Below are 24,537 nucleotides of genomic sequence, written 5' to 3'. Positions count from 1 at the left end.
TCCTTACTCCTGTTCCCCTCATATACTCCCCCCTCCTCCTCCTCCTCCTCCTCCCCCCTTTAAGAACGAACTCCTGGACCTTTTTTTTTTTTTTTTGGTATTCTAACTGCTGACTGGCTTGTCGGAGGTAAAAGGTACAGATCTGCTCTCTTAATGTCCGTCAACCTGCTGCGGTGACAGTTTTGTTTCTGAGCCATTGTCACTTTACGGCTCTGTGGCGACTACATGAAAATGGATTTGAGGCTTGCAACCAAACACACTCACACACAAACACACACTGATTATTTTATATGTAAACAAGTACTGAAGATTTATCCTGCAGAAACAGACTGGATAGAAAAAACCTTGTAAGTTGTAGCTGACTCTGGAAACCAGACAGAGAAAAACCATTGACACTCATGTGGAGCTAAAACCGGACTCTTATTTCAGTTCCTAACACCCTGCTTTTTCTTCTGTTTTTGTATAATTGTTTTTTTTTTTTTTTCTTTTTAACGTCTTTGGAAAGAAAAAAAAGAAAGAAAACTCACCTGGGGCATTCAGGTGGATTCAGCCCCGTTCTCCGCAGTGGAGAAGATTTATTTTGTTGTCTGTGGCAATCTATAAAGACATTTATGTTTCTCCCTCCTGTTGTTGTTGGTGGTGTTGTTGTTGTTTTTCTGCCTTGTTAATTATTATTTTATTTTACGGACAAAGTTGGATTTTTTTCCTCCTCCCATGTTGATTTTGTTTATTATGTCAGCAGTTCACTGTACAAAGTAAATTCTTCGACTGAGGCTCTGGAACATTCCTGTTTAAACAAAAAAAAAAAAAAATCCCTTTTGCACTATTTAAGATGAGAAAAAATCTGAATGAAAGTCAAGCTGTGCAATATGTTGCGTTCAATAGCAACGGTCAGCATTGTACTGTTGGTAGTCTAATAATAATAATGATTTTAAATGTATTTTAAATATGTAAAATAAACCTTTTGGACTTGAGCATGAGTTAGCAAAGCGACGTGAAGGTGAAGTTGTTTTGTTCTGCGTTAGGATGAAGATGGTTAACTCTTTGTAGTTTTTAATATTTGTAAATAAACTACAACAGCAAATGTGAAACTGAGCGTTCTGCCTGCTTCTGTGTGCAACTTTACCTTTACATTCCATTTTTCTATAGACGAGAGATTTAGGAGTCAAGTGACTAAAGCTGAGGAGGATGAAACGACAAAATCAACCATTATTAAGGTTGAATTTGAAGGTTTATGGTATCTATTTAGCATGGAATTAGATTGATAGTGAACAGAGAGAGCAAGGTTTTATTTAAGGTTTTATGATTATAAAGAAAGAAAACATCGATCAGCTCTGAGGCTTTCCTCTGAGTTACAGGTATAAAAACTTTGTCTGCACCTTTTCCCTGTATGGTTACTTTTGATTTTTGTGTAGTGACGTTTCTTTGGACTTTCTTTGTTTCAGTTTTTACTAACCTCATCGGTTTGACACTCCACAGAATGTACACACGTATACATTCCATATAGGTTTAACGGTGGTTTATACAAGAAAACCAGCATGATTTAAAAGAAAGTGCTCTTTATGGTGCAATATGTAAGAATTATCCACTGAACACAACTGTAGCTGCCATTGGCTACTTAGCTAAGTTAGCACAGGGGGTCGGGAGGACCACAGGTGTCTTTTGATATCATCTCAGAACTGTTATTTCTTCACATTATGTTGTTGTTAGTTTAATTTCTGAATATTTTTAATTTAAATTCTTACATACTGCACCTTTTTAAAGTGTTCTAGAAAGTGTTAACGGCTCGTAACCTCTGTTAAACCAAACTGACAGCAAGTTTGACCACTCACCTGTCAAAAGACAAAGTGGTTGAAATCAAATGACATGACACTTAGAAAAAGTATTACTGACACACATTATCTTCACTTCTCATGTATAACAGTGAATAATGAAGGCATGCATGAACACATCACCATGTCTACAGGAAACATGGGACAAGTGTGTTGAACCGCAGGCGTGATTGTTGATAATGTTAAACAGTGTTGTTTCTGCTTGTGTTAAAGGTACAGTATGTCACTGTTTCTGTTCCTCACTCCTCCAGTCTATCTTTATCTCTGTCTCAGTAAAGTGAGTCCTCCCGTCCTTCTGTCCGTCCTCTCCTGTATCTGAACGGATCAGAAGGGTCTGGCTGCAGCTTCAGGCAACAGCGACCCTGTCAGGAGCCTCCGCTGCAACACATGAGGATATAAACTTTAAGCTTGTAAAGAGATGCCCACAAATACTATAGAAGTGATTGAAGAAACTAAGGAGACCAGCGAATGATGCAGAAAAAAAATATTTTCAAAGTGGGCCATTGTTCAATATAGCATAGAGCTTTTACAGCATATTTAGTTTTTATGAAAACCAATTTCTGCTTCTTAAAAAGAAGGTTGGTCATTTTTGGAGTATTACCTCATATTAATTAGAAAGATTCACATTGATCTAATAGTTGATAGTCTATTATCTTAGTGTATTGTGTTTGTTTCTAGTGCAAATTCAGTTTTTGACCCTGTTGAGGGTCCCGACCTCCAGGTTGAGATACAATGTGTCTCACCATTAAGAGAAGCTTTCAAATGAATGAGGTCATATATTAAATTTAGGACAAAAACTTAGACGCAGGGTCTGTGAGCTTGTTTTGGATAATTATCAAGTAGTTTCAACATGTAGGTGGCCGCAGTGGACAAAGGCTAGCACAGCTGCCAGCAGTAGCTAGTTAGCACAGCATAGGGGTGTTTGTTATCATGGTGTAGTCTTAAAGAGTGTTTTATAAAGAAGCTTTGATTTACTTAACCAAACATTACATTCTCTGGTATCTTTATTTAGCCTGGCTTTTTTACGTTGCTAGCATGGTAGGCTAGCATTTTTGTGAGACAATGTCAGTTTACTAAAATTGTAGCATGCTCAAGTTTTGTTCAATTTACCACGTTAACCCTACAGTTGTGAGCTAATGTTAGCCTGATAATACATGTGTAGATAGAAATATAATATAAAAGACCTGAGTGAGCTCAGATATGAGGATGTAGCTACAAATGACATTTTATGAAGACGACATATTCCAGTTGTAGAGGGCTCTTTTGTGTCTCTGATAATGTGCCTGCTGGCTCACCAGTATGATTTACTCGGACATCGCAGTGGAACTAAACCATCATAGATGTGTTTGTCCTGCAATAAACTAGTCAGAATGTGAGCTGTCACCATGATCTGTGTTGACTTTGGACAAATGCAGCACAATCCAAAGTCCTGACCTGACAGACGTGTTGCCTCTGCAGCCAGACCTAGCTGGACCCCCCGCTGAGCTTCTCTCTGATTGGCTGGTTGATGTTTCTCGTTCCTGTACCGTACAGGAAGTCTCTGTCATGGAATACATTGCGTGCCAGGAAGCGCGCTGAAGCTAAGGACGCCTCCCTGGTGGGGGTCAGAGGTCAGGAGAATGGCCTCCTTCGTAAGCCCAAAGAAACCACGCCCCCTCTCCCGCTCGCCTCCCCCGCCACCAGGGCGAAGGGCAAAGTGAGTAAAAGCAGGCCGATGGCGCACGCTGGTGATGTCATATGTGTGTGCGGAAACCCCTCACCTGCCCGTTGCCCCAGTTGATTTTTATGTTTCTTCTTAACCCGTGTGTGTGTGCACGCATGTGTGTGTGCAGACCTACAAACACACACACAGCAGTTGCTGTGTCTCCCTTTGACTCCAGCGGTGGTTCTCAACTTGCATCAGACATGAATTTAGACTTAATCGACATTGCTGCGTTCAGTACATTGTGTATTTGGCGATCAGGTAATGGATCAAAGCACTTTGATTGGCCAACCAAACCCCAACAGAAGGTTTAGGAATTAAAAGTTGGGAAGCACCTGTCATCACAAAAAAAGAATCCACAGAAAGAGAAGTCATACGTGCAGATATAAACATGTTCGACAGTTGAGAACCACTAGAGCACGGCACTGCGAGTTTGATTTACCCCAAACACTCAAATGCACTGAATGTAAAATAAAGTCTGATTTCTTTTTGTGTTTTTGCGTTGTGGTTTATTTCTCCCTCCTTGTGCATGGATAGAGGTAGAGATGAGTCATGGATTGATTTCAGTTTGAGTTTGTTATGACTCTGCTGTGTTAACCAGTGTTTTGGTAGTATTCTAACATCATAGAGGGCCCGCATCATTCTAACATTAACATCATGGCCAGACGTGAATCCTCGCAGTGCTCACAGACACATGATGTAGGTTCAGATTATATATTCAAAGTTCCACCACTGCAGACCTCACTTTGAGCTCTAAAACTGCATGTTTTTGACATGAAGGATAAGGATTTAGTTCTGAAGTCCAACATGTGAAGAAACACTGATTTTCCACCATGAAGTAACACTACATGCAGCTAAATGCACAGCTTTTGTAGTTCTCCTACTTATCAGTGTATAAAAAAAACATTTCTCCTCAGCAACATACAGTTTTAAAGGGTTTTACTTGATAGTAAGATATGCTGAGATCTACTAAAGTCTTTGAAACTGAATGTAAAAAACGGGGACAAGCTCAGATAATGTACAGCACTATAGTGCATTTCTATGAGTCCTAAAGGATCTCTGGGTTGAATCTCTTTCCCAAGCATTAAGATCCAACATGTGACACACTTATCTCTTTTATTATACATGTTTTCCTTAAATGTGCTTTTAAGATTAAAATCTAATTCTTTGGAAAAGCTTCAATTGCTGCGTTTTTCTAGATATTGCTTTGGGAATTTCTTGGATCAAGCCTGTCGTGGCCATTAGATGAATTGCAGTTCAGAGCACTTCTGACTTTGGCAATCAGAAGTGGTTGGTTGCTTAGTGTGGGGTCGGACAGAGTCAATAGAGAGGGTAGAGAAGAGGTGATGTTAAACATCGGGTGTCTCAAGAAATGTCAAACATCTCTCAGGTGAGTATCAACCAAACTTCTTCAGATCCTGGAAAACCTCCACAGCAGGCAAGACAAGTGTTTCACCCCAGATATTCTCCCCATCCTCCTCACTTTTCTTTCCTTCCTTTCTTATTTTCTCGCTCTTTTATTCCATCCTTCATTACACTCTCGCGCCTATCTTTTTTTTTTTTACTTATATTCCCTCCCTTGGAACTTTCTTGCATTTTTACTATATTCACCTGTTCTTCCTTTCTATACAATTTCTTCTCTCTTCTTTGCTTCCCTTTGCTCCTCTTTTACTCTACACGTCTTTAAATCCTGCGTCTCTGTCTCTCCTCTCACATTCCCCTACTTTCCTCTCTGCTTCCTTCACTCTCCACCAGGAGGTTCACACTTCAGATGAGTCAGACTGTGATGATGACCTTGTCCCAAAGACGGGCATGGAGGTACACACACACACACACACACACACTCTCTATGTATTTGTAGAAAGCGATATAAAGAATGTCATAGTCTTGGTGTGGGCAGAAAACATAAACCACATTATCTGTAACAAACAGTGCCGTCATACTGCTTTTAAAAAAGCGTATCACATGATTTGAACCCCTCGTCATTTAAACGTTGACTTCATCTGTTTTTCAGCTTCTCAACCCAAACTTCATCCAGGAAGGTAAGAGACACATGAATCATCTGAGTTGGTTTGTCATCCACTACATTAGTGTCAGCTCCAGCTAGTGCAGCTTTATTTGCTTTCTTATATTCTTTGTTGAATATAGATGATCAGGAAGTGTGAAAATAAGAAAAATAAAAATTATGAGGTGAATCAAAAAGCCGAGTTCAGAAGCAAAGCTCATGGACACATCTTACCGCCTGCACACCATAATGTTGTTTAAAGGAAAAGTTCACCAAAAAATGAAAACTCTATCTATTAAAGAGGTCATATTAAGCACATTTTCAAGTTGACACTTTTATTTGAGAGTCCTAGTAGAATAGATTTTAGATACTTTAATTTTAAAAACACATTATTATTATTCTCATATGGTGCATTGCTGCAGCATCCTTTTACACACTCTGTCTTGAACGCTCCGTTTTACCTACAGAGTGAGACGTCTCATCTCTATTCACTCTTTGGTGAGAGTTGCACATGCACATTACTTAACAGGCAAGATTTAGCCAATCAGAGACAGAGTAGAGCGGGTCATGCCAAGCAATGTATTGCGATCTACAGCAGTAGCAACTGTATGTCTGCTGACTGACTGGAGTGTATATATTTTATAATAAATGTATACAAATGATAGATGTAACAGTGATGCACAAAAGTTACAGAAGTAAAGGCTCGACTCCAAACCGAGCATTTCAGGCAGTGCAGGAGCAGTGTCCTCTGTTGGAGATAGTAACTCCTTATGGGATGGACTTTGGGCCTTTTCACTTTGCAGTCCTTTAACATGCACAGAAATGTTACATGGCACAATAAAGGAAAAGGCAAAAAACTAAAAAGCGTAATATGACCTATTTAACCCTCATGCTGATGGTAAGTCAGGTGGAGTTATATAGTCAACAAAACATTTCTGGAGCTTCACAGTAAAACAGTGGTGCAGCATTCTCCTAAACAACTGAAGTAGATGGGAACTTGTTTTAAAACATCAAAACAACAACAGAACAAACAAAAAATGGCTCCATACAGCTAAACCGGCATAATTCAAGTCTCCAAATTGACTTAAACTTTTGACTTTTCATCAGCAAGGGATATAAGAGATTACGTCTTAATTGGCATTTTTGGGTGAACTGTTCCTTTAACTTCCTATCTATTTTTGATGTATACTGCACACCATAGATGCTAATAACATGCCTGAAATTGGGATTGCAGCGCCCCTGCTTTATGAATAATGCCAGACCATGATGAATTACATTACACATTACACTAGTCTGATCCCCAAGGCTGGGCTGCCAACTGGGCCGTAGTCCACATCCCCGACGGCTAACCAAATCTGGCTGCCGTGTAAGCCAAAGCAGGATGTCGTTTAATGCATCCGGTGCCAGGACGCAGCCGGGGTGTCGACACTGTGCCAGAATTAGGCCTGACTTGGCTATTATGAGTAAAGAGACCTACAAAGTTGAGGTTAGCGCTAAACTGTGGACAAATTAAAACCGGTGGTGTGACACAATGTGAAGAATGAGATCATATTCACAGACCAGAGGCCACACTGTGTCTGCCAACCCCTGCCCCGAAGTCACATAGCTCAATGAACAGCACTTGCTCCCATCTGAAGTAAAAGTCCATATTTAAAGTGTATAATATAGCTACAATATATTTAATAAATAAAGCTACGTAAAGAACAGCTTGATGTAAAATGGTTAATTAATTCTTACTAGAAATTGAAGAGAGGGCTGAGGAGTCAGTACTGAGTGGTGTGTTTCCTGTGTGCAGTGGCTCCGGAGTTCCTCGTCCCCCTGTCAGACGTTGTGTGTGCGTTCGGGGAGACTGTAGTCCTCTGCTGTAAAGTGTGTGGACGACCCAAACCCAGCGTCACCCTGAAGGGCCCCGACCAGAACCCTGTGACCAGCAACAGCCGCTTCACTATAGATATCAGGTAACATGTTCCTCTTCTTATTCCTATATTTATCTTTTCCCTCTTTTCCTTCTCTCTAATCCCGTTCCTCCCTCCCTCCCTCGTCCTCTCCAGGGATACAGGTGACATCTTGTTGAAGATCTGTAATCTGATGCCTCAGGACACGGGGATCTACACCTGCGTTGCCGTTAACGATCACGGCTCTGCCTCCTCCTCCGCCTCCATTAAAGTGCAAGGTAACAGGCGTGGATTTAAAGGAGCATTTCACCGATGTAGAGCAGCTCTCTGGCCTGAATTAGATTGTTAATGTAACACTGAGACGTTCCTTTGGAAGAGCAGCTGCAGCGGGTTGCTGACTTTGCGTATGTTTTGTCTGCTGCAGGAATCCCAGCGGCCCCTGGGAGACCGGTGGCCCAGGAGGCCAGCAGCACGGCGGTGATGATCCACTGGCCGCCTCCGGCTACATCCGCTCACAGTGCTGTCAGCAGCTACACTGTGGAGTACAGACAGGAAGGTGTGTGTGTGTAGGGGGGAGCAGTGGTGGTATTGGAAGGTGTTGTTTAGCTGCCTTTAAAACATGTTAAGAGACTAAATCTTTCCTTCCGCCTCGCCCTCAGACTCATTGCTGTGGCAGCAGGTGGCCAGCAGCAGAGAGGAATGTGTTCAGATTGATACTCTGATTCCTGGAGGCCACTACCAGTTCAGAGTGCGAGCCTCCAACCGCTGGGGGGTTGGCCCGCCATCCGAGCCCTCAAATATGGTCACACTGCCCAGCAGCAGTAGGTCTACACACAGAGACGCACACACAGCTCCATATGTTGGCACAAACACCTCTTTTCCTGCAGAAAACCTGTTCAAAAGAATACTTCAAAAAATGTTTTACTCTCTTTGCAAGACTGATAGATGATAAATGATATGATTATGTAAAGATGGTGGCCAAGAGAAAAGGTCATGCAGTGTTGAAAATGGAAACATATTAATCCTTCGACTTTCCATCCAGACTCTGGCTACGATGGAACAGGGATCCAGTGGAAAGAAAACTTTGAGTCGACCTTCTCTGAGATCAGTGAGATTGGAAGGTAAGCCGTCCCAAATCACTGACTTTCCCAAACTCCACCTTCAGACCTGATGATGAAAGTTTGTGTGAGATGTGCGGCCTCTGGTCTCTTTAACCTCTCCTGTCTCTGTGTGTCCCTCTCCTCACCAGGGGAAGGTTTTCAGTGGTGAGAAAATGTCTCAACAAGTCAACAAAGAAGGAGGTAAGACATGCCTCACACATTGATGTAAAGTGCACTGACTCTTTGCACTGATGTATTTGAATTAAAGTTCGCAGTGAAGTTTTTCAGTTTGAAAGTCAAATGTGTCATTGCATTAATGCTCATTTTAAGTTTTTTATGTATATGGTAATTTTTTTTTTTTTTTAATGCATTTCATGTTTCAGTAAATCAAAGGCAACTGGGCTTGTTTCAGTTTTATGAGGACGTCTCACCTCTCATCCAAGAGGCTTCTTCAGTTCTAACTAACAACTGGAGGGGAGTTGCAGGCTTTTAAACTCTTGAGTGGGAGTGTCCTTACAGAGTCGTTAAGGGACACTGGCTCACCTACCCTTAGCAACCCACACAAAGTCAAGTTGGGTCAGCAACCCACAAGTGGCCCTAATGACTCTGAAACTTGAGGCTCACACCTGTCCTTAGCGACTCTGTAAGGACACTCCCACACAGAGTTTAAAATCCTGCAACTCGTTCTCCTCTTGGATGAGAGGTGAAACGTTCTCAAGAAACCGAAACAAGTCCAGTTGTATATTACATCACTATGAATTACCATGACCTGGATGACTAAGAACCTTCATCAACATGTTTCAATGAAGTTTGTGTTCATGTGTGTCTAGTTAAAGCGATGGCTGTGTTTCTTTCAAACAGCAGTAGATCTGTATTTTTGCAAGTTTCAGGTTGCAGTGACTTTTATTATCTCGTCTCAGAGGACATGTCCCTATTTCTACTGTTCAGGTTGCAGTTAAGTTTGTGAGTAAGAAGATGCAGAAGAAGGAGCAGGTGGCTCACGAGGCCGACGTCCTCCTACATGTACAGAACCCCCAGCTGGTGGTGCTGTTGGACACATATGAGTCTCCCACCTCTCTGATGCTGATCCTGGAGCTGTAAGTCTGACTGACTTTTCATGAACTCCTGCTACAGCTGAAACTGGACTAGAAAAAGGCTGATTGCTGTGACGAAGTTTTATAAAGCAGAAAGGAGTAAAATTGCAGTGTCCAAATGTGCAGACCTGATTGAGACCTATCCACACAGACTCAGTGCTGTGATTGAGGCCAAAGGTGCATCTACTTAATACTGACTTGAAGGGGGTGAATACTGATGCAATCACATATTTTACTTTATATGTTTTTAATTGTTTGACACTGCTTTGTAGGAATCTGTTTTCATTTTGACATTAAAGGGGTTTTTTGTTAATGTTTTGCTCTGTAGATTTTTGCATGTTGACCATAATTCCGTTTATAAAAGCGATAAAATGGGGAAAACAATCAAGATGGTGAATACTTTTTATAGGCGTTGTCCCTATGGGCTGACTGATTATCAGCAGGGTGCCGTCCTGCAGGGCCTTGAAAACCTGGGAAACAGCTTATTGATTTTCCAGTCATGGAAAACACATGGAGAACGAGAGAAAAAGCAAAATGTCCTGAAAAAGCTTGTGTTGTCCTTGAAAATGATTTTAACATTTCAATATCACAACAGATGACATTGTAATCCGACAGGGCTGAGTTGTGTTACCGATCATATTAAGGTTGAAATGATAACATTTTTGAGATGAGACTGCTGGCTGGATCAAGTTAATGTACCGGTACAACTTAAATCACACTGCAAAAGATCATCTTCTAGGACAGTTTCAGCAGGTATGACGGACCATCATATGTTCCTTTCCTTGGCAAAGAGTGGGAACCCCGATCAGCCTTTTTTTTCCCTTTGTTTCTTCTTTATTTGATTGCTGATTAAATAAATCTATCCAAAAAATGGGCTTATTTTAGAGTTATTAGAAAAATACAGTAGAATCAAATTTATATATTCACAATAATATTTACCTCTTAAATTTAGTGGAGTGGAAGTATAAAGGAGCAGAAAATGGAAAAACAAGAATGTAGTACAACACTGGACTGGAGTTAATCTACTGTACTTAATGCACTTAGTTACATTCCAGTGTTGACCAGATTGAGTCCTTTGCCTGTTTCTGCTCATCAGCTTTCTGCCCCATCACAGGGGTCAGATGTGTGAAGTGAGCCGGCAGGTCAGAATGATTAGAACTGGATCACATGAAAGTAGTTCATAACATTATATGTCAACATTGTGAAGAAGCCTGGTTTTCCTGTTGACATATCCACCAGTACTTTACCTCACATTAACCCGACCATTACTACTTAAATTCTGTTAGCCACTATGATGAATTTAATTAATGAAATTAATTATAAAGGATATAATATATGTGTGTGTGTGTGTCAGGCTGGAAGATGGCCGTTTGCTCGATTACCTCGTCGCCCACGATGAGCTGATGGAGGAGAAGGTGGCGTTCTTCATCAGGGAAACACTGGAGGCCCTGCAGCACCTTCACACCTGCAGAGTAGCACACCTGGATCTAAAGGTGAGATCAGTGTGATACATAAAGACGGACTTGAGTTTTTTTGTTTTTTTTATACTAAACTATTTGCATTATATGTACAGAATAGCTCTTTATAATGCACGTCTTCTCTGCAAAGTGTTCTATAAATGAGGAATTTATTTAAAATAATAAAACCTGTAGATGTGTTAAAAAGAGTCATATTTGTTGGGAAAATCATGAACTCCAAGTTGCTTGTGATTTCTCTGTCCTGCAGCCTGAGAACATCATGGTCGACCTCCACTCTCCCACCCCGTGCATTAAGCTCATCGACTTCGGCGACGCCGTCCAGCTGTCCTCCCACCGACGCTATGTCCACCTCTTGCTTGGAAACCCAGAGTTTGCTGCTCCTGAGCTCATCAGGGGGACGCCGGTGTCTGTTGCGACAGACGTGTGGAGCGTCGGCGTGCTGGCTTACGTGATGCTCAGTGGCGTCTCCCCGTTTCTGGACGAATCCCCGGAGGAAACCTGCGTCAACATCTGCCGCCTGGACTTCTGCTTTCCGGACGAGTACTTCCATGATGTGAGCCAGGCGGCTAGGGATTTTGTGACCTCGGTGCTGCAGCAGGATCCCAGGAAGAGGCCGAGCGCTACTTTCTGTCTGCAGCACCCGTGGGTGGGTCGCGGGGGCGCGCATGGTGGGGAGTACTCCAAGACGCCCCTGGACACGACGCGGTTGGCCACATTCATCGATCGCAGACGGCAGCTGCACGATGCCCGGCCCATCACCAATATCAAGGGGCTGGTGAGCAGCAGCATGGGCAACACACTGTGATGGAGAGGAGCTCTGAGTGTCCCAACACTCGACAACACACCATCTGTCACGGACCACCAGGGCACACACAATAATTCTATGATATATTTGAAGCATTGAAGTTGAAGTTACCTGTAGTATTTATTAATTTGTGAGTGGGATTTGGTGCCTGGGTCCTTCTTGTGGTGCGAGATTTTAATCTAGGACAGAAAAATCTGTGAAATATCCGTCTGTACAATATTTAATTGCTGACTAACACTTCACCTGATCTTTGTTCACCTGGTATCAACCATTACGTATGAAGCAGGTCCCATAAACCGCATAGACGCCCTGTAAAGAACCCAAAGAAATGAGCTCAAAGCTGATTTAAAAAGTGAGCATTTACAAAAACACACTGTGAGCGGGCATGATGGCAACATATTAGTTTATATTTGTACTGTTTATTTTTTCAGGGACAGATGATATATTGCAGGCAAAGGGTCGTTCTGTTGATCCCGGTGTTGAGCTAATGTCTCTGGTGCTTTGGATCTGAAGAGGAACAGTGAGGCAGTGCTGAGTCCTTCAGGGATTGGCCTCATCAGCCATCTGATCATCAGAACCTCTCACTGAGGAGCGTCACACCGAGCGTGCTCAGCTGACATGCTTAGGCTAACATAACTAAACATATTGAAAGGGTTAAGTGAGTCTTTCACCACTTGAGGGAAGTCAGACTGATATTTCGCCCGACCAGTAACTGGTTAGTTGGTTGGTTGGTTGGACATCAGACAAATATGAAGGTACTGCTAACCGTCTATTTGTCATCTTGTCCGATTTGAATCAGTACAATGAGAAACTCACAGAGGATTAAAGGATGAATTCACCCAAAAATGTAAAATGCATTCATTATCTCTCCCCCTATGCTGATGGAAAGTCAGGTGAAGTTTCACAGTCCACAAAACATTTCTGGGGCTTCACAGCAAAACGGTGCAACAAAAATGTGGAGACAGTCGCTGTATATGACCTGAAGCCTGCCTGCCTGTAGAAAACCTCCTGAATGAAATGTGGGTGTAACAAGCAGACATGTTACTCGATGTGTGTTGATTGGTCGAAGGAAGGAAAATAATTTGCATCCCCACTTACTGAAAACACTGTAAATTCTTCTCGCTCATCCAAACTTCCTGCCGTCAGTTCGATCGCTGATGGGCGATCCACACAGGAAATGATCGATTTCAAAACAATGTGTCTTGAACAGCAGCAAGCAAAGAATACAGACCACTGGTGTCACCACAGAGGACTCCTGCATCATACCTTTAATTTATTGAATGTTTGTATAATTCAGGACTGGGGTTCAGAGGGAAATCAGATTTGCAGTGGTGACCTGGAGCAGTCTGGTCTGCACTAAGATGACAAACTTAAAACTGAGCTGATCTGAAGTCAGTGAACAGCTGCTGGACTGTGCAGCAGGTCTCAGTAGTGTTGCAGTGAACTGCTTACAGAGTTTACATCAAACCACCGTTGGATCTGCTTTGAACAGTGCTGGACTGAGGATCGCTTTGGACTACAGTGAAATGGCTTACAATTGGAAGTTGTAGAAAGAGGCATCAGTACCTGGACGGTGAAACAAATCACTGAGTAACCTCGAACAGAGGGCGACTGGTCCTCACACAGGACTCCTGTCCACAGAAAAGGCACCATGGAGTCTGGAATCCTTTCCGGTGGGACGTCTATGATTTGTTCGTATCACTGTTTACAAATACTTTGTCCAAAAACATGCTTAGATAGTTTACAAAGAGTAGAATAATCAGGGAAAACCTGCATGTAAATTCACCAGGGATGGTGTAGAAAATCAGGTTAGTCTGTTCTAGAACAAAAGCCTGTGACATTTTGGTGTTACGGTGGAGAAATGAACTCCACCCCGCCACCTCTGTGTTCGTTACATTTGTCCAACAGCCGCTGTGGCGAGTAACCAACTATAGTGTTTGGGTCCCATTCATCTGGCTTGTAAAATAGTTGATGTGGATGCTGAAGCGGTCTTTGATTTAGACAGAAGAGTCCTGTTTGTACTGATGAATGTAATTTCTTGTAGAATGTGTTCTGCCATCACAAGTGCTGTCCTCCGCTTTCACCAAATGCTTTCGCTTTCACAACGCTCCCTTCTGACCATTCAGCATCCCCAAACCCCCTGCAAGCATTTAAGCGTACTTCAGTGGTAAGCATTTATTTTCGTGCAGCCAGGGATGCAGAGTGGTGCACATGTAAGATGCCCACAGTTCTGTAGAAGCAGCTTTCACCTCCGATGTCGAGTACAACATGCAAATGTTCAAGTGTTCACCAGTTTGTGTTTAACAGTGCAGCTGTAATGAGATCTATTCAGGTACCAGTGCAACAGCAGAGTTCTGCTGTTTCATCTCAGTTTTATCGTCTCAGCACGGACTTTGGATCAGACATCAACGTTGGAACCTGCAGCTTCCCACGGAGAAACATGCAACATTGCTAGGTTGCAGTTCGAGGTGGCAAACCTGAGGTTTCTCTATCCAGAGGGTGCTGAGATGTATCTCATCAGCATGCCAACAGACTGTACCTTTACACAGAACTACTGGTAACAGCTTTTAATCATCTCCTAACACACACAACAGCTTTGTGTTAAGTGGTTCAATATAAACATGACATGTACTTACAGATAACTGTTAATGTGTGTCAGCTAACCAGCTGATGTTGTGAAATGCTGTTGATGCCATTGGCACTTAAACAATCGGTCCGTTCATTCAGTAAAAGGAAAATATCAATAGCTTGTCAATATTAAACATTATCAGGAGTTGCAGAACAGCAAAGTTCCAGTTGTCTTTCATTTAGGCCTGTGATATGGAGACCCAGTGTGTTCATGATTAGACAAACACATCAGTCCATAAGTCAAACATTTAAACATATCAGTACATTTAGATCCGTGAATGTAAAATGTAAAATGTGAGAGAGCAGTGTTGGTGCCTAGGAGATGCACTAAGGTTAAGTTTCAGATAACACTGTGGTTTGGTTTAGAATAATGGTAGGATTCATGTAAAATCATTGAACATAATTATGTCACACACGTAACATAACTCTGCTTCCTGCTGGCAAAACAGCTTGGGTGATATAAAAAAAAAAAAACTCTGGCTTGTGCTTTCACTGGTTTTTCCATCTTTACACTCTAAATCAACCGTAGCTAACAACTGAAGGTAATACTGAACACCTAAAGAAAGCAGATATTTGTTGGTTACAAATAAAAACCGAAATGGTGACAAGAAAAACATATTTTTGGGTTAAAACAACTGCGGTCCCTAAACAACTGTTTCTGCTGGTTTCACATCGTTTGAATAAGCAGTGGATCACATGATTAAATCCACAGCTTTGGTCTCCACATGGCATGAGTGTCTTAACAGCCTGAGCTCCTCATTCATCTACTGAAAAAGTCCAATCTGTGCTCTACATTATAGTATTTTAGCCTAGCACTCAGGGTCTTCATGAGGTATAATAATAATCCAGCCTTCAAAATGCATATAGTTTCAGCAGTTCACTAGAATATTAAAGCTTTACTGAGGTCTGTACTTGTCTTGTTAAAACTGTAATAGTTTCCTGTAATGACGACCGTTTATCTGCAACCTTTAGAGTGAGATCTTTTTTTAAATACCATTTTCCTTGGATTTTATGATCAAAGACTCTGTTTCCCAGTCTGCCCATCAGGATTTCAAATGACAAGGGAAATATTAGAATATGACAACGCAGTCGTATGTGTGTACAGTATGTAAAGTAGTATTTCTCTCTTAATCCATTGCAATCTTCACCCTCTGGTTTGCTTCAATTGTTTTCTTAAGCCTGGTTTTAACCTGCAAAGCAGCCGAGGCTTGGTTTGAACTCTCTGAGGAGCAGAACACATCTGTTGGTAGTCGAAACCCAATGATCAATTTTACATTGCAACAAGGCTGGGCTTATGATGTGGTTAGGCTCAGGCACAGAAGCTACTTGGTTAGGGTTAGGAAACAATAATGTTTTGGCTTACTTGGTTCTGTTGCCAGTAACAAATGTCGCTGGTGGCTGAAAAAAGTCCTATAGTCTCATCAGAAACAAGACATATTGTTGACACTGACATGGATGAAAAATCTCCTGACATCTCTTTGAAAAATATCCAGCTGTTTCATGCTTACAGTTGTTGAAAAGCCATCTTGAACTGCAGGATCTCGAATGCAAGCTGCCTCGCCCGGCTGTTTCACCACCATCCCCTCTGCTTCATATACTGTATGTACAGTGGAAATATTTACATAATGCATATCACATGTACAAATTCTGAACATACCTGTGGTTTGCTGAAATGCTATCTGCTACCCAGATGGTCTTCATACTCAAGCAATACCCCAGGGATCATGTAGGACTTATCTGGACCTGTAATACTGCATCATCATTTATTTGCTAGTTACTAGCATTACTCCGAATCTTTGAAGTATTTGCTACAGTTTTCAGATACATGTGGAATAAAACATACACTATTTCCATCTGAATTGTAGTGCAGTAAAATATAAAGTAGGAGAAAATAAAAATACAAAATACAAGGACCTAAAAAGTGTACCTAAGTACAGTACTTAAATTAAAACTACTTAGTTTCTTTCCAACCCTGGTCAATGCAGGCATCTCTCCACAGTTTCACAGCGACAGTCAGGTGTCACTCCTCGATCGTTAAACCTTCCAATCAGACGACAACCTCAGATCTTCTTCTCCAGAGAGTTCAACTTCAGGCCGACCATCCCGGTGTCCTTCAGTCTCAATCCCACAATGCATCTGTCATAGCTTGGTGAGCCACGTAGCACCGTGGTGGCTCCCCCCTGCTAAATGCTAGTCTGTGCTGTGTCCCGATAGTGTCCCTGCTGAGCTTTGTTCATAGAGAAACATTATGCTGATGGCTTCATGTTGCTGTGTGAAGCAGCACACTTGTGTATAGGCTGCCTCTTCTTACTCCATACAACCTGCTGGTTTGTTACTCTTTACTAATAAAGAACCTGCTTGTTTGTATTTCTCTCCTCTCTCTGTCTCTTGCAGTACTGTGTGAAGGTTACCTTTTGTATGGGCCGCAACATGTTAGACTGGTTAAAGGAGCAATTTGTAAAATTTGCCCAGAATTTTAGTTTAATACATAAAAAAATGACATGTCAACAATGATAACAACAGTGTTGACGTCCTTTCAAACACGTCTACGTACCGTGTTGCACAGATGTTTACTGAAGTTAGCATGCTAACCAGCTAGCCCGACCCATCTTGCTTCATCCACTACCTCAAGAGTTGACGCAAATAGATATATGATCGCTTTTAGCATAATTACGGATCAAAATAAAGTCGCAAAATGAAATACTCTGTTACGTTTTCCATACAACACAGAAAAACGTTCTCCCTTTTAGCAAACCAAGAAGAGTTTAACTGTCATGTCTCTCCTGTCCCTTCCTTTATGGGGCCAGAACAGTGACAGTGAACAGTGAAAATAAAACCTGAACCAGCAAAGGAAATATTGTCACTAGAACGTTTGAGGGGAGGGGCCAGGAGAGCGTGACTGGCATATCTGCATACTAATGAGGAATCTCCTTTGGCTGAGTTTCGCAGTTACAGAGCTAACACGGTTCTGACGTGAGCACACACCTAACACACCTTTCCCACAAGTTCACCTGAAACTTCCAAACTGCATCGAATAAAAAGCAGCAGTTGTCGGTTACTGTGGTGATGCGCTGCCCCCCATGTTTTTGGAGCTACCCTCGAATTCTGGCCATATTTCACAAATAACACCTTTAAATCTCGGAGGATGTAACAATACAAATCTTAACTATTTTCTTAATTATTGATTAATAATTAATGAAACTGAAATCAGTAACTGCTTTATTTATTGATTAATGTATTCACTAATATCTACCTAGTGAATTCTACCATGCACAGGGTTCTGAGGTCAATCTGTAGTTAACTTTTAGCCATTGTACTGAGTGCAGTACGATTATAGAAAAGCTAAATACAATCACATGTCCTCAACATGTTTGAGCTGTTATTAAGCCTCTGGGTTAAAGTTGGGTGTTGTGACTCGAGTCAAAAGTGCAGTGGATTATAAAAAACTAATAAAAGGTAAAAAATGATGAAAATGATTAAAGCGATGACAGGTCTGTGGAGGAGAGACAAAGCTAAAAAGACCAGTGGACAGCAGCCATGTGACACACACACACACACACACACACACACACACACACACACACACACACACACACACACACGCCCTGCTAACAAGTCAATGCAAAATGCTGACCAACGGTACTTTAAACTGAAAGCTAAAAACACAACAGAAGTGTGTGTGTGTGTGTGTGTGTGTGTGTGTGTGACTGCTTTCAAAACCCATCACAGCAGGTCAAACTCTCAGGCACTAATACAGCTCCAGTTAATGAAATATTTTCCAGTAATCCAGCAACTGGGATGTGTAGGTGTGTCTTGTGGTTGTTGTGCTGCTGAAGACTGGAGTTTCTCACCACAGTTACCTGGAGGTGAATCAAATGGCAGAGGTCACTATAAAGAGCGGAAGAGAAGGCAGAAGAGGAGCGGTAAATGTGGAGGTGAGTTAATTCATGGGATTTCTTTGAATTCTTCTTCTGTAAGTATACTTTACATTCAGACACAAAACAGACTCAAACTTTGAAACTTTGATATTTAAAGGGGAAGATTGTTCTTAAAATATCAGAAGGCACAGTTCGCTAATGGTGAACTCCACCAGTTTTTCTCATCAAAGCTGTTTACATGTCTCGGACAGCACTACTGCATATGTGCAGAAAAATATATAGCTGTATAACATCTTTTGTCGCACCAGATGGAGCTGTGTGATAAACTGTTCATGTTCAGTCTGACAATCTTATTGTCAGTGCTAACTTGGTAGTGTATATTGTTAAGATTCAATATGAGGCGCTGACAAAGACGGCCACTTGAATACATTAGGATCAATTGGTATTGGTATAAATTCAAAAGCTAAATATAATTTCTGGTCTTAGACTGAACACATTTCTTGGCCTATATAGTCACTATAAGTCCTGTAGAGATTTACATAAACAAAAAACAAAAGACATTTGTATAAATACACATATAATAATATGAGTGTTAACAAATCTGGCAATGTTACCACACTTTTTAAAGAATATATATAATATGTAACATTTCTTCATTAAAATGTCTAAAAACAGACATTTGATATATGTATTATATATATATATTATTATATATGTTGAGTTGTGTTCTTACACCATTCCAAATATTTCCAATGTTACCAGAGGAATCCACAAGTTTACTCAAGGTAAAGGTGCGTTTCTTTTGCTCACCCATCGCAACAATTTGCCTGGAAACACCAGATGATGTGTCAATGAGTGATGATGATATTGGTGAATGGGACTAAATGCTTTGAGGTGAAAACTTTGAAACATTACCTTCACTTAAATAGATTTTCATCAGCAATGGCTGGTTAACAACTCCCATGATCCCACGCTACTAACGTGTTTGGTTTTGTGTTTGACAGAGAGAGCCCCGGTGGCAGAGATTACAAACTGTCTGTTTAAGATCAGATCAGTGGGATGAAGGATTCTGTGATATCTGACATAATCATCACTACACTGATTGTCCAACCACCTCTCTCTCTCTCCCTCCAGATCCAACACTCCTCCCCTCCCTCCTCACCTCCCTCCTCCCCTTCCTGGCCGTCTGTCTGGCAAGGCTTTGGTAGGAAGGCGAGGCTGTTGCTGCCGTACGTCTGGCCCAAAGGTACTCCAGCGCTGCAGGTACTCGTGCTGCTCTGCGTTGGCCTTCTGGCGACAGAGCGACTGGTCAATGTGCTGGTGCCTGTTTACTCCAAGAACATTGGTAAGCACCTGAAAACAGAGAAACTGCTGAAAAGAGAAACGAGATCCTGATCTTTCTTACCTCACTAAACTAATAACTGATAACTGAATACTGAATACACACCAAGTACATGAAGAAATGTGAGCCAGACATAAACAAAAGAATGAATAGATAAAAAAAATAAAAAATACACCTCAAACTCAAACAGTTGACAGGCCCATTGGCTGCATGTGACTGTCCACACTGTAGATGGCAGTGTGCTCAAGTGTTTGGAAGTTCAGTCTGACTAATTTCTTCATTTCCACAAATGATTGTGTCCTTGTTTCCTACAAGTAGTGAAATGTGTGCCCAGTCTCTCTGTACCCTCAGGGTTGCCAGGTTGTCATATGGTAACAATCTGCATGAACATTTTTGAAAAATGAATTTCAAAATATCTTTGTATTTCATCCTTTTGCTTTAATGGCAGCATGCACTCCAGCCGGCATGGACTCCACAAGTTCAAAACCTGACGACTCGTGTTATCTCAGCATGATTTAACAGTGCTCCACAAAGCTTCTTCTGGAGAGCCCTACAAGAAGGAGACCGAAGAGTCTCCTTCTTGCAGGGCAGGGGGCACAGCGCAGCTTTCTGTGACATCATGCTGTCAGATCATGCTGGGCTAACATGAGTAAGCAGGCTTTATACAAACTTGTGGAATTCATGCAGCTCAGTGCATTCCTTCATTAAAGCAAAAGGGGGACAAACCAAATACTGAGCTATCTAAAATTCACGGACATTTTTCAAAGATTCAACTTTTCACTCATTTTAATATGATCATTGGTAGCAGAAGTACTTTATCTCATGGTCTCAGACTTTTGGATCCTACTGTACATAAGTCCAGAAGAGTAATAGTGAAATGGATGAAATTGAAGCTGTTTAGCCCAACAGAAAGGTAGCAGTTACCCAGATTGTTGTGTAAGCACAACAAAGTAATTTAGCATCTCATATTAGAAACAACAGACACAGAAGCTATTCAAAAATGAAGCACCTAGCATCAGATGATACAGTTCCAATAAAGACATAAGAAAAGAGAGTAGTGAAAGAGAAATCACTCTGATTGGTGGATCAACTAAGCCAATCAGTGAAATCAGAGATGTTTAAAATCAAAAAAATTAAAGAGATGTCACTATAATATCCATGATGTCAACATTTCGCCTTCTTTTTCACCAGTGCCATTTGCACTTTATCATAACAACTTTTTTTATGTTAGCAGTCCTGAGTCGTCTTGTTTCCCTTTTTCAACGACAAACCCAGACTACTACCCGGATTTCCCTTTCCCTTTCCCGACACCTGCTGTTAGAGAGAAGTATTACCTCTCACGCAACCACAGAATTTACAAGCTAGTTGGACCTGGGCTGTAGTCTTTGCGGTGTATTTAAGTGCAGATTCTTAGCTGAAACACGGGCTACATGAGGCGATGCAACAGTCAACCGCCGTCTTGTTTGTTTGTTCTGTGATGCTGTGGTTCCAAGAAATTGTGTAGGATGTGATTGTGTAGGTTTGACATGGTAATTACACTGAATTATGAAATAATTTAGTTTATTAATTCACAATCCAACTTTTGATTGGCCAACTTTGTTAAGATTCAGAGGAAATGTAGATTTTACCGCCAAACTGATTTCAGTAAAATAAAAAAAAGAAGAACTCTGTCATTCGCATTACTCATAGAGATCACTTGACACAGGTATTAGCTTGAATCTGAGCCATTGAATCTTTTGCTTTGATTTAAATGAATTATCCAGAGACATTATTCTAAATTGTCAACATTTTAGGAAAATCTACGAACAAGACGTCAAAACTGACCAGATAACGATGACCTTTCATTTAATGGTAATTAAACGTTTAAAACCCAAACACCTAACGATTCACTTAAAGTAAATTAGCCTCGTTTTAACCAATCGCTTCATAAGCTCAGCTACAGGGGAATGAGATCTTGGAAGTGGTCTGAAGGAGGGAACAACCGTCATTTTTCAGGGGGGTGTCATCATTTGCCAAGGTCTTTTGTACCCTATTTTGTACACAGGACTGCATCCTCCACAAGGCAACAGCCCAGAAGTCTCCACTTCAGAGGAAGTCAGGATTCAGTTTGTCTTCAGCGACTTCACCCTTTAGAAAACTGGCCATTTGGCTTTTGGAGCAACATGAAAGTATAAGCCAGTGCTGCGAGAATGAAGCCGAGCGCTGCTTTGTGTGATGAGGAAGGCGTGGAAGGGGCATTGGAGGGGGGGTTGTTGTTGGAGTGTATGTGTGTGTGTGCGGAGGGTTTTCTGGGAGGTCACCCCTCCTGCCAGTCATGCTTAGCGGGCATTAGCGGCCTTTTTCGTGGAGTTAACACACCGGTACAACGGACGTTTTGTCTCTGGGACCGACCCAGCCTCCCACCCTCCAACTTAAGGACCCAATGCCAAAGAGTTGAAAATACCCCCCACTGAAAACACACACTAGAAAGTTAAAGAATGTAGAATGCACACATTTCTTTATTCATTTATTTCTCTCCATCCTTTTTATCTCGTTCCCTCCCTTCTTTTCTAACCATGTCTATGTTTCCGTCTGGATCCTCAGTCTCTCTTCTTCCTCTCCTCCTCCTCCCCTCATCTGCCTGTTTTTTTTTTTTTATTTCATCCTGATTCCCAGCACTTGTACAAAAAGGGTAATGAATGTGAATGAGGGTGTGTGTGTGTGTGTGTGTGTGTGTGACAGAAAGGGAAGTGTGCGAGTGTGTTCATGATAGTGTTTATGTGTCAGTGGTGGAAGACGTTTCTACAGTTACACATGTAGAAATAATGATACAGAAAAAAATGTCACTTCAGAAAAAAAATTATAAAAAAATCAACATCAACATGTGCTTCAGGTGAGAGAACTCATTATGCAGAGATGGCAGAATAATCTAAACATTCCTAGTGGATTATAATTATTGATGCACTCATGTGTTCACCACTTTAATGTTGCAGCTGCTAATTGTCAAGCTCATTTTATTAACTTCATAGTTTTCTCATAATGTGCAAAGTATCTTGTAAATGTTAAACGAGTAAAAAGTACAAGTATGTCATGTTGTGTGTGTGTGTGTGTGTGTGTGTGTGTGTGTGTGTGTGTGTGTGTGTGCAGTGAATGAGCTCTCCGCAGGAGGTGGCTGGACTCCGCTGATCACCACTGTCTGCATCTACACACTGCTCAAGTTCCTACAAGGAGGCGGTGCAGGTGCGTTAAGTGTGTGTTCACATAAGCGAATACAAACTAACAGTCAGGTCAGAGAACATGAGCCTCACCTCTCTTTGTTTCATGTAGGTACCTCCGGTTTCATCAGCAACCTCCGTCAGTTCATGTGGATCAAAGTTCAGCAGTTTACCAGCAGAGGTGTTCAGGTACGACTCAGACTTCTCCTGCTCACTTCTTCTTCTTCTGTATGTTTCCTTGACTTGTTGTATTTCCTACTCTACTGGCTTGCCACTGTATGGGACACTCTACAGTATGATTAGTCACAACAATGTTATCCTGGTGACACCTTTAGTTGCGGGAACAACTTGACTCGGTCTTCTCCCCAGTACTAAGTGTGTTTTTTTCTAATAGTTTGCTGAAAATGAAAAACAACACCAACACATGGTGCAGACTGATTGAGTCACTTTTGGGTAATAACATCAAAACTTTGTCACAAGTGCCCCTGATCTCTTCTAGTCATGGGTCAGAACCTTAACCTGTTGTCAAATATCTTGGGTGTGTTAAGAATAATTCTGGATTATAGCAACTTGGATTTCATTTTCTGAGTTTTCTATCTGTAAAATAACATTGTATTTATCATTTTAACAATGTATTTGGAGATAATAACCTTAATTGAGCTTCCCCTGTTCTGATGTTGACCCAGGTGTCCTCAGAGGAGCACTTTAAACCTGTGGCTATCCAAACTGGACCTTTGTCAAAACCTTTTAAAGATCTAGAGGAGACAGAGAGGAGAAGATGAAAAAAAAACGTCATCCCTTATGTCACAGGAACATCTGAGAAACTCAGGGGGATCTTTAATAAAAATCTTATTCTGGTTCACTTCAAACCTACCAACACACTGAGGTAGAAACTTGTCCATCCTGAGGACAAAACACTCAGGCATGAACAGAGTAATGTAGTAATGCTGTTCAATGCAGCCAGGACTGCACAGATTTGTACATTGGAGAAACAAAACAATCTCTCCATAAATGAACGGCACAGCACAGGAGGGCCGACTCCTCAGGCCAAGACTCTGCTGTCCACTTACATCTGAGGGAGAAGAATCATTCCTTTGAGGACAACGATGTAAATATATTGGCCAGAGAAGACAGATGGATTGAAAGAGGAGTAAAAGAATCCATCTATGTCTAACTGGAACAACCCTTTTTAAACAGAGGAGGTGGCCTATGACATTACTTATCACCCATGTACAATGCAGTACTGAGTTCTCTCCAGAGACAACTTAACAACCATTCACACCTGGGCTCACCTAGACCTAACATCCCACATGGACCAACAACCCACAAGTGGCCCTAACTACTCTGAAACTCAGAGCTCACACCCTTCTTTAACGACTCTGTAAGGACACTCCCCCACAGTTTAAAAGCCTGCAGCTCCCCTACAGTTAGTTAGAACGGAAAAAGCCCTTTGATGGGAGGTGAAATGTCTTCAACAAACTGAAACACGTCCAGTTGCCTACGATACAACACTATGAATTACCATGACCCGTATGACTGAAAACCTTCATCAGCTCTGTGACTAGTTTTTTGATATCTTGTAAT

The 24,537-nt window shown here is 41.5% G+C and overlaps 2 protein-coding genes across 6 annotated transcripts in view; both read left to right on the top strand.

Annotated features, from left to right (window-relative positions):
- Positions 1-16,906, top strand: part of kalrna (kalirin RhoGEF kinase a) — a 155,928-nt gene extending 139,022 nt beyond the window's left edge. For 4 of the 5 annotated variants that reach the window (XM_030427284.1, XM_030427286.1, XM_030427285.1 and 1 more), the window contains 12 exons: positions 3,366-3,528; positions 5,290-5,352; positions 5,549-5,576; positions 7,335-7,497; positions 7,591-7,712; positions 7,859-7,990; positions 8,094-8,255; positions 8,477-8,555; positions 8,684-8,735; positions 9,483-9,631; positions 10,983-11,121; positions 11,354-11,911. In XM_030427284.1, coding sequence (XP_030283144.1) covers positions 3,366-3,528; positions 5,290-5,352; positions 5,549-5,576; positions 7,335-7,497; positions 7,591-7,712; positions 7,859-7,990; positions 8,094-8,255; positions 8,477-8,555; positions 8,684-8,735; positions 9,483-9,631; positions 10,983-11,121; positions 11,354-11,911 — 1,810 coding nt within the window. Of the gene's footprint in view, positions 1-3,365; positions 3,529-5,289; positions 5,353-5,548; positions 5,577-7,334; positions 7,498-7,590; positions 7,713-7,858; positions 7,991-8,093; positions 8,256-8,476; positions 8,556-8,683; positions 8,736-9,482; positions 9,632-10,982; positions 11,122-11,353 lie in introns of all 5 variants that reach the window. The other variant, XM_030427283.1, reaches the window with a different exon arrangement.
- Positions 16,907-18,218: 1,312 nt separating this feature from the next.
- Positions 18,219-24,537, top strand: part of abcb6b (ATP binding cassette subfamily B member 6 (LAN blood group) b) — a 54,239-nt gene continuing 47,920 nt past the window's right edge. Inside the window, exons 1-4 of the mRNA XM_030427631.1 lie at positions 18,219-18,474; positions 19,552-19,762; positions 22,886-22,978; positions 23,066-23,142. Coding sequence (XP_030283491.1) covers positions 18,415-18,474; positions 19,552-19,762; positions 22,886-22,978; positions 23,066-23,142 — 441 coding nt within the window. The 5' untranslated portion in view covers positions 18,219-18,414. The remainder of the gene's footprint in view (positions 18,475-19,551; positions 19,763-22,885; positions 22,979-23,065; positions 23,143-24,537) is intronic.

This window comes from Sparus aurata, chromosome 9, assembly GCF_900880675.1.
Source record: "Sparus aurata chromosome 9, fSpaAur1.1, whole genome shotgun sequence".
In the NCBI taxonomy this organism is placed as follows: Eukaryota; Metazoa; Chordata; class Actinopteri; order Spariformes; family Sparidae; genus Sparus; species Sparus aurata.
Note: the sequence above shows the minus strand (reverse complement) of the source record. Positions and strands in the feature narration are given on the sequence as shown.